Source organism: Babylonia areolata, chromosome 28, assembly GCF_041734735.1.
Source record: "Babylonia areolata isolate BAREFJ2019XMU chromosome 28, ASM4173473v1, whole genome shotgun sequence".
Taxonomy (NCBI): Eukaryota; Metazoa; Mollusca; class Gastropoda; order Neogastropoda; family Buccinidae; genus Babylonia; species Babylonia areolata.
Window position 1 is genome coordinate 20340481 of NC_134903.1, and position 10804 is coordinate 20351284.

Consider the following 10804-nt stretch of genomic DNA (forward strand, 5'->3'; position numbering starts at 1 on the left):
AACATGGGCTGTTTAGCTAATGACAGTAAGAGTCAAAGTATCAGACTCTCTCTCTCTCTCTCTCTCTCTCTCTCTCTTTCTCTCATGCGCGCGCGCGCGCGCACACACACACACACACACACAGGATTCTACTTACCTGTAAAAAAAAAAAAAAAAAGAAAGAAAGAAGAAAAAACTTGCAGAGAGTGAATACTTACTTTGAATATAGGTAGGCCCTATTTCTTTTAACAATAATTAGTTAACTGACATATCATTACAAAATGCAAGACATGTTTTTAAAGAATAAGTTGCAGACTTAACTTTTCAAGGATATCGACATTTTCATACCCATCAACTTCCACACCTTTGATTTCTGTGCTTGTTTATGCTGATTTCTTTCTTTGAAAAATCTTCCGTTTGAATAGTATGATATCTAGGTAAATATGTGAGTCAAAACACACACACACACACACACACACACACACACACGTGTACACACACACACACACACACACACACACACACACATACATACATACCATACATAGAAAGAGAGAGAAAGGGTGGGAGGGAGAGACAGAGACAGAGAGACAGAATCAAAATGAAATACCAAAGAACGATCACCACAAAAGAAACGCCCATCTCCTATCTATTCTAAGGTCGGGTGTGTCGAGGTCAACATCCAACCCCACCCCCAGACCATAGACGATATCAGAAAACCCAAACGTTTAAAATCCCCACTCTCGTCTCTGGAAACTGTTGTCTGCCTTGAACGCTGGTGAAAGTATCTTCCCTGTGCTTTCTTCAAACTGTCTAAGGTAAGGGTGTGTTCACTGTGACAACTGTAGTGTTAATACTTAAAAGCAGACTGAAAAAATAACAGGTTGGTTTGCAAGACTTTGATTTGTTTGTGTTTGTGCCCTCTGTACTGTTTTTCTTCTGTGCAGATTGTGTTTAGCTGTGCAGAGAGAGAGAGAGAGAGAGACAGAGACAGAGAGAAAGAAAGAGAGAGTGTTAGAGAGAGTGAGAGCTGCAGAGAGAAACAGAAAGAGACAGACAGACAGACAGAGTGTAAGGGGATGGAGCATATTCGAATGCAATGGAATGAAAGAAAGTAAATGGAAAAACAAAACAAAACAGAATACTATAAATGAAGTATGGAGTGAAATAAAACACAATACTAAAATGCAGAATAAAATTGAAAAAAAGTAAACAGAGAGAGAGAGAGAGAGAGAGAGAGAGAGAGAATAATAGAATGAAATAGAACGATAAAACAAAATATAAAGTGAGATTGAAAGTACTTCTGATCTTATTGATTTCTCTTTTTCTGTCTTCCTCTGGTTATCTTATATATATATATATATATATATATATATATATATATATATATATATATATATATATATATATGTAAATAATTCTTTCATTGATTGATTGATTTGCTTGTTTGTTCAGTTATTTTTTCATTTGTTTGTTTGGATTTTTTTTCTCATCTTGTATATCTTTGTGTTTATAATTATATTCATGCATTCGTTTATTCAGTGCGTCCTTTGAACAGGCGATTTCCTAATTTATTATTTCTCTGGAGTTAATGTCAATTTTGTCTCTTTCACTTTTTCATTTGTTTCATGGTGGTTTCCCAATTAGCGTTAATATCTAAGTATTGATCCCACATAACAAAGGAAACTCTGTTGTATATAAAAGGTGGCTCAAGGAGTGTATCATAATATATTTTTGAACATTTTCTTAATGCAGGATATCATTTGTAGTGCTTTCGGTTTTTCATTGTGAGATTACAACTGAAGTCTTTTGGTATTAGGCACACAAGACCTTGAACCCATTTCAATATTTATCAGAGGACGGAATATGCATTAGAGAAACCAGGGTAGAACAAAAACCATGAAATATCGTCGTATGGAGACTGAAGACGTGTTTTGACTGTTGCAGACGTCATCATGAAATACGTCATCCTTCTTGCCTTGGTTGCCTTGGCGGCTTCCCAGAATCACCGCCCAAACTTTGACCACAACAACCCTCTGGGTAAGAACACCAGTGCTACTGCTGCTAGTGCTGATAATCACCACCATCAGCTTCATCTAATTTTGCTCGAAAGTAACGGGAAAAAAATCACAACAGCAATAATAATACTAACAATAACGATAATAACAGTACGAATAATGATAATGATACTGCTACTAATAATAATAACCATAATTGTTCTATTATGATGATGATAATAGCATTGGAAGAGAATAAGTGCAGATGAACAACTCTTCACTTTGTTTCGAAAATACCTTTCTAACAGTACTTTGAAAAGGGATAACGTAAGTGGGTTGAGTGTTGAGAGGATATAATAAGTATATATATATACAGAGAGAGAGAGAGAGAGAGAGAGAGACATATATATCTCAATGAATGTGTATTGTGTGTGCGTGTGTTTATGTAAGTTTGTGCCTGCGTATGTGTGCGTATGTGTTAGGGTAGCTGTTAGATACACATGTATGTTAAAATATATGTATGCAGTGTGTGTGTGTGTGTGTGCGTGCGTGCGTGCGTGCGTGTGTATGTGTGTGTGTGAGTGTGTGTGTGTGTGTGTGTGTGTGTGTGTGTGTGTGTGTGTGTGAGTAGTCACATTTTGGTGTGTGTTTGTAACATAGATGTAATGTTTTATGTTAACAAAAGCGTTTTTGTAAAGCACCTGGAGCAGATTTCTGGATTGTGTGCTATATAAGTATTCATTATTATTATTATTATTATTATTATTACACACCTCCCCCTGTGCCCCCCTTTCACTCTCACTGCCGTGTTCCGCCAGATCACCTGATCCATGCCGAGGTGATGGAGATCCTGTCCAACAACCCGGACATCACAGTGGACCATTGTCAGACCAAGTGTGACGCTCTCTTTGATCTGGACGCCGGGCATGACGAGCAGATCACCGATGATCTCTGTCATCAGGAATGCGCTCAGTCAGTTTTCTTCTTCTTTTTCTGTTGTAGTAGTTGTTGTTGTTGTTGTCGTCGTTGCTGCCGTCATCATCATTGTTGTCGTTGTCATATTCATCAGCATCATCTTTGTAATTGGGATCATCGTCATTGTCGTGTATAAAGCAGATGTGGTAGGATACGTATGGACCAGATTGCATGCCCTCACAACCCCACCATACTGTGTGTGTGTGTGTGTGTGTGTGTGTGTGTGTGTAAGTCAGTGTCTGTGTGTATCTGATATTGATAGTGTGTGTGTGTGTGTGTGTGTGTGTAAGTCAGTGTCTGTGTGTATCTGATATTGATAGTGTGTGTGTATGTGTGTGTGTGTGTGTGTGTGTGTGTGTGTAAGTCAGTGTCTGTGTGTATCTGATATTGATAGTGTGTGTGTGTGTGTGTGTGTGTGTGTGTGTGTGTGTGAGTAAGTCAGTGTCTGTGTGTATCTGATATTGATAGTGTGTGTGTGTGTGTGTGTGTGTGTGTGTGTGTGTGTGTGTGTGTGAGAGAGAGTGATTTTGATTTTTTTTTTAAACGTAAAATAATAAAATGCTCAGATATACTTTATTATTTAGCTATGATCCTTTGAATGCCCATTCAGTTACTCCTGAAAAGGAGACATTTAAGATATGACATCATTATCAATTTGACGTGATACTTGTGTTGCAGTCAGCTTCATGCGAGACCCACGTGACCATCACGCACGTGAGACTACAGCACCTGTGAATGAAATAGATGTTTCCAGAAATAAAACACAGTTGACTGTAATGGCAAATTGGAAAATAAAGTGACCACATGTGTAAAAGACTAATGTTAAAAATGTGTGTTTGTGTGTCAGTGTGTGAGCCGGCGTGCGTGTGTGTGTGTGTGTGTGTGTGTGTGTGTGTGCCAGTGTGTGTGTGTGTGTGTGTGTGTGTGTGCCAGTGTGTGTGTGTGTGTGTCCAGACGTGTCACTTCCTCCCTATCAACTCTCCTGCCCTCTTTGTGACTTTATTTATGCTGTTTCTCTGTCTGATCTCTGCGATCTCTACCTAATTCCTTGTGTGTGCGTGTGTGTGTGTGTGCGTGTGTGTGTTCGTGTGTGTGTGTTCGTGTGTGTGTGTTCGTGTGCGTGTGCCAGTGAGCACAACCGTGGCCGGAAATAATGCTCGTGGCCCCGGCCTGCCATCCAGCACACACACACCTGTTTCTGTGTGCATGTGTGCGTGTTTGAATTGTGTATGTATGTATCGTGGAGGGATGATGGGGGAGAGAGTGTGGGTTGAGGAGGGGTGGGGAACGCTCAATGAACGGGTGGTGAATCAGATGAATCGTCTCAATTGCGGGAGACAATCGAAATTATCTGCTTTTGCAACAATCAATGGGTTTGTTCCCTTGAATTGGAAAAAAAAAGAAGAAAAAAAAAAAAAAAAAAAAAAGATGTGACACTACACCCTAACAAATTACCATGGCCTCATACATTATTGTTGTTTTTCTGTCTCTGATTTTCTAGTTTTTCTTCCGACTTTCTACCCGCTCCCTTTCCTTCACCCTCCCCCCCCCCCCCCCCCCCAGACCCCCCTTTTTTTTTTTTTTTCTCTCGCCCAACTCTCCAACACTCTCTTTCTCTGCCGAACTGGCAATCAGAAGGTGACTTGTGATTCCCGGCGTTGAGGTTCAGGGCTGTCACGCCCCAATGGCTGGGTTGTCCTGAGGACTTGCTGGATGCGAATCAGGATGCTGCCTTTTTGCTGGTGGCGCGCGCATACACACAGACAAAGAATTATCTATCTAATCACACACACACGCATATATATATATATATATATATATATATATATATATATATATATATATATATATATCGAGAGAAATGAAAAAGAAATAAAAAAAGAACAGAAATAAATGAAAAGACGAACATTTAATTATGTCAGAAAGAAAGGAGGGAAATGATGGATGAAAGAGAGAGAGAGAGAGAAAGAAAATGTATTTTTAAAGAAAAAAAAAAGATAAGAAAACTAACAAAAAATAGTCCACTGATCTTCCAGGGATGCTAAGTCACGGCTGTCCCGCTATTCAGTTGCAGAACTTTTATGTGTCCTCTTATTTCTCAAGTCTTAAAAAAGAGAAGAAAAAAAAGACAGAAAAAAAGAGACAATGCAACAAATTTTAAGTGTCATCTGGCAAAACGTAGAAATAACCTACGTTCTGAAATGCCGACGTTACACACACACACACACACACATATACATACATACATATATATATATATATATATATGTATATATCAGTACATGCACTCAGTTGCAAGGCCCGCTAACTTGCGCGTTCAGTTGGGTCTTAGTGCTGCTGTCAGTCAGTCTGATGTGTAGAGCACCGGGTACAAACCACGCTTGATGACCATTGGGTTATGTAATGCCCAGCGGACCCCATCTCGAGTGTGGGCTGGCGAGCAAGCAGGCAGGCTTCGTAAAGGTGTAGATACAAATGTGTATCTGAAAACTGGATGTTAATACCACCCAGTCAGTCAGTGTAAAAGTCTACCAGGTGTTAAAACCACCACTGGTTATTTCAACGGACAGTCTACAAGCTTCAAAACAGATAAGTAATTTTCCTGTGATTTTGATCAATAATTTGTTATCACGTTATTGTTTAATCTTTGAACTATTAGTAAATTATTGAGAGGGCTCAAAACTCACACACACAATCACTTATCTTTGTGAGGACAAAGTGATATTTCTGTGTAATTGACTGATAATTTGTTCTCGCGTTGTTGTTTAATTATTGAATTATTAGTGAATCACAGAGAGGGCCAAAAATGTGTAGAGCACAGGGTACAAACCACGCTTGATGACCATTGGGTTATGTAATGCCCAGCGGAGATATGGGCGTATGTGTGTGTGCTTGTACAAGTAAGTGTTCATCTCTGTGAGTGTGTGTTTGTGTGTGTGTGTGTGTGCCGTGGAAGCTGCGATACGTAGACTAGAAATGAGTGTGTGGAGGAGGGGGTAGAGGAGGTGCAAGGTAATGTGTGTGTGTGTGTGTGTTGGAGCTCATGTACGTTTATATGTATTTGACTGTGCTTTCATATGTGCTTGTACAAGTAAGTGTTCATCTCTGTGAGTGTGTGTTTGTGTGTGTGTGTGTGTGTGTGTGTGTGTGTGTGTGTGTGTGTGCCGTGGAAGCTGCGATACTTAGACTAGAAATGAGTGTGTGGAGGGGGCTAGAGGAGGTGCACGGTAATGCGTGTGTGTGTGTGTGTGTGTGTGTGTGTTGGAGCTCATGTACGTTTATATGTATTTGACCGTGCTTTCATATATGTGAAACTGCATGTTTGGTGCATTTCTGTTATGCATGTGTGGGTGTATGTGTGAATGTGTGTCTTCATATTTTACATTTATTCGCTTATTTAGCACCATTGTTGTCTTATTTATTTATGTTTTATTATTATCATTTTATTAGTATTACTAATATTATTACTACTACATTTTTCTATATTATAATTATTTATTTATTTATTTATTTATTTATGCAAGCTTATCTATTATTTATTCCCCCGGGTTTTTTTTTGTTTTGTTTTTTTCTCAAGGCCTGACTAAGCGCGTTGGGTTACGCTGCTGGTCAGGCATCTGCTTGGCAGATGTGGTGTAGCGTATATGGTTTTGTCCGAACGCAGTGACGCCTCCTTGAGCTACTGAAACTGAAACTGAAACTGTCAGTCTGAACGTAGTCGGTGACGGTAGTCGGTGACGCCTCGATCCTTAATTTAGAAACTCAGTGAAACCGTGCTCTGTATACATTCTCAGTTCACTAATTTACTTTTGACAGGTTAGTTTAAATATAAAGAACAAAAGGTAAAACAACAGATAACAAAAACTTCGTAATCCAAATTTTTTGCATCGCATATGAGCAACCAAAGCGGTTTGTGGAAAAAAAAAGGGGGAGGAGGGAGGGGAGGGGGCGGGGGGTAAAAAAGGAATACTGATAATGACTGCAAATTTCCCGGCATCAGTCGTCGTGACCGTGTACTCTTGAAACCCGCCGGCGCCGCGGATTATCTTGAAGGCCGGTTTATGTTGATCACCCGGTCATCGGCTCACTCAGCCCCAACTGAGACTAAACACACACACACACACACACACGAGCGCGCGCGCGACGTATAATCGTTTAAAGAAAATTGCGCCGAAAGTGAAACAATCATGTGCCTATGCCGTGTTAGTCGGACGCATGTTCAGTCTGGATGCATCAAATGTCACCGACCGTGGGGTACGGATTTAGAACACGCCGGTCGCTTTAACCTCACAATAGCACTGCAATTTGGCCGGGAAACATATGGGGCGCATGAACCATCGCTAGATTAAAACTGAACAACAACTTACCAACAAACAAACAAACAAAATAAAACCCCAACAAACAAACAAAAACAAAAACGTCCCACACTGCATGCCAGTAGATAAACTCAGTGCAAATCAGTGACGCAATGAAGAGAGCTCGGATAAGAGCTGTGACTAACCCGGATCGAAGGTATCATTTGAAAGCTGCTTGAGATCAGCTGGAGTTCAATTGAGAGCAGCGAATCAGTTATCTCCATCCAAACGTTAACGACAAAGAAACACAAATAACAGACAAGTTTTATGCACAGATAGACAAGTTTTGATTCGCAAACAAATAAAAGATCCATCAGATAGTTTGAGCTGAATCTATTCATTTGAAACCACGAGTTCGTAATTCCAGCAAATAAAACAGTGTCTTCTTCGGACAAAATACACTGCGACTCAGACAGAACGACACTTCTTTCACCCATGCTGCGATATTGAGGACAATTGAAAAATCCGAACCTTAGTTCAGGCGGCTGTGATTCGCTCGATTGGGGAAAACAAAAACAGACACATCAAACACACAGCAGCATCGACTGTTCGAGACAATGACATGGACGCCTTGATCCGGGCATCTCGTCAGTGTCGTCTGCTCACTTACGAGTCTGTTGCCGAATGGTATCTTGTGGGTTATTTTAAACATGTGGAGAGAGAAGGGAGAAAAAAAGAAAAAGAGAGGCATTTTTTTGTATCCAGCAGTTCTGTCCAAGCTGAATAGCAGAAGCGAATTCTGAACAGCGCGGTCGACGTGGCAAGGCCGTGCTGTGTGAATCCTGAGTCGCGCGAGACGACCTCCTTGTGTCGGCCAGCAACACAGCGTGTCGCCGACGACACGGTGGAAGTAAATGCACGTTTGTTTGACTTCATATGCTGCTCGTCGTTCGTGGCGGGCGATTGAATTTCAACATATGTGACTACAACTTGTAGCCGCTTGGCTACAAAGTGGTGCTGAGACTGAAAACGGCAGTAGATCTACTGGGGAACACTGACACACTGTAAGTAAATTTATGGATTTTTTTTCCGCTTCTTTCTCTGTACTGGGGTGACCATTCTCAGTGTGTGACAGTATGCTCCGGTTGAACTTGAAGGTTTTCTCTTGCACGCGACCCTGAGAAGTGATCAATGTTGTGTGTCTGGATTTAACATGCTGTTGTAGAGTTATTGGTGGTTATGAACTCAAACTTTGGTGGTTATCGTGTCCACTGTTTGCAAGATTTTGGTGTGCTGGTGCAGTACGTGTGTGTGTGTGTGTGTGTGTGTGTTGAATGAATGTGTGCAACTAAACGTGTCGAAGTGTTTGTGTTCGTTCGTGTTGAAGCATATGCCAGTGTTCAAATGAGTGTGTGTGTGTGTGTGTGTGTGTGTGTGTGTGTGTGCCCCGGCGCTAAGGGTTAGGTGCGTGCGCGGCATTTGCAGACCTAAATAAATGCACATCCAGAAGAGGAAGCTTAGGTTGTATAAATGCTCTGCGTTGTCCCATATTACCATTCGATGAATTACACACGCACACACACACACACACACACACACACACACACACACAGAGGCACGGGAACACACACTGACACACACACACACACACACACACACACACACACTGGCACACACACGCACACACTGCATATGGTGACACACACACTGCATCAGATGGTGACACACACACTGCCGGCCACACACACACACACACACACACACACACACACACACACACACACACCACACCACACACACACACACACACACACACACACACACACACACACACACACACTGCATATGGCGACACACACTGGTGACACACACACACTGGCCACACACACACACACACACACACCACACACACACACACACACACACACACACACACACACACACACACACACACACACACACTGACACCACATACATGTAGGCTACACATGATAATGCGCATACGCACGCACACACAAACACTGACGCAAACATGTACGCACGTACACACAAAGCCAACACACCGACAACGGGACGGAGGGGATATGGGTTTATAACGATCTGGGGCGTGGGTAGGAGGGTGAGGGGGGGCTGCCAGGGGGGCGTGGGGAAGGCGGAGGGGTGGTATAGTCAGTGGTTCATAGAGGCAGAGGTACTGGGGCATGCCGTGGAATTTTGTTGGCGCAGATATACGCATCCTTTTTCACTTGCAGGTAAACTTATGGTCGGATATCGGACTGTTTGAAGGTTGCCAAGCAGTCATCATTGCATCGGTGTTTACAGCAATGAAAACTTTTAAACTATTTCAAGTCTTACAACATTTTCGAAGAATTGTTTTGTTGGGAGGGTGGGTGCTTGCTGTTGTCCAGTCAAACTTGGGAGAAAGGGCGAGAGCGGGAAGCATTCACTCACTTCAAAAGTTGGCTGAAAATAATGACATGAACTCAAACTTGACGGACACACAGACATTAAAACATTCAGTGAAAACTATGTAGACGGTTTACTTGTTGACGGCCCGAACCCCCGGCGTGAAAGGTGAAAGCCCTTGGTCGTCAGTATTCGTCGTCGTCTTTTTCTTCTTCGTTCATGGGCTGTTCGCTCAGTAGGAAGTCGTGTTCCATAACAATACAATACGATACAATACAATACAATTCGTCTTTATTCTGACATCCATTTGGAAATTAATTGTGCATCCATAGGCTTGTCACTCACCCAACACAATATCTCAGCCCATATCCAAGTCCAGTACACACACACACACACACACACACACACACACACACACACACACACACACACACTGCTTATAAAATAACTATACGCAACAGGTTTTCAGAATAACTTGAGTTATGCTTCATTAGAGACATTATGAATTGTCAAGTGTCAGATTTCTTCCCCGTTTTATTTTATTTTATCAAATCAATAGAAAAAAGACATGTTCTAGAATAGCACGTACATTAACATAGAATAACATGATAGTTAAATTATGACACTGAACAAATTATGTAAAACATCCATATTGTAAAATCATGACCAGCAACTGCCAGTGAAAACATCAGTTCCAAAAGGTATATAAAGTTCTAAGATTTCCACTTTCATATGAATAAACCAGTTTTATTCAAAACGCACACTCCTACTCCTCACACACACACACCGCACACGCAAGTAATGGCTCCAATGAATATGCCAGTAGTGTGTGTGCTCCCTGTCAAGGTTGTGTGCACGGATAGCAGTGGGGATAAAAGAAGAGTTGAAACGTGTTGTTCTTGCACGGGGTGCTCGAAACCTACCATTTCTGTCAACCCGTTTGTTGTTGAAATCAGAGAAAAGAGGGTGAGTTTCGTCATTTAAAATTGTGTATAATCTGTCTGCTATCCTCGATAAAACTCGTCAAAAACTATCCTGTTTCCTGCCCGCTTTTCTAATAAGTTTGTCAAGTTGGTCTTTGTCTTGTTTTGTCACATTCCTGCCCCAACACACAGAGCAATGAAACAAAACACCAGAAACAACAGAATGATA

At 41.5% G+C, this 10804-nt stretch overlaps 3 protein-coding genes across 4 annotated transcripts in view; 2 read left to right on the top strand and 1 right to left on the bottom strand.

Moving 5' to 3' along the window:
- LOC143302009 (uncharacterized) overlaps positions 1-7868 on the bottom strand; it is a 30958-nt gene extending 23090 nt beyond the window's left edge. Inside the window, exon 1 of the mRNA XM_076616494.1 lies at positions 7778-7868. The gene's annotated coding sequence lies outside the window, so the exon portion shown is untranslated. The remainder of the gene's footprint in view (positions 1-7777) is intronic.
- LOC143302012 (uncharacterized) lies at positions 1935-3654 on the top strand. Its single transcript, XM_076616497.1, has 3 exons — positions 1935-2019; positions 2795-2948; positions 3630-3654. The coding sequence occupies exons 1-3, from the start codon at positions 1935-1937 to the stop codon at positions 3652-3654; spliced, it is 264 nt and encodes an 87-aa protein (XP_076472612.1).
- Positions 7869-7987: 119 nt separating the features above from the next.
- Positions 7988-10804, top strand: part of LOC143301885 (cationic amino acid transporter 4-like) — a 43463-nt gene continuing 40646 nt past the window's right edge. For both annotated transcript variants that reach the window (XM_076616314.1, XM_076616315.1), the window contains exon 1: positions 7988-8310. The gene's annotated coding sequence lies outside the window, so the exon portion shown is untranslated. The remainder of the gene's footprint in view (positions 8311-10804) is intronic.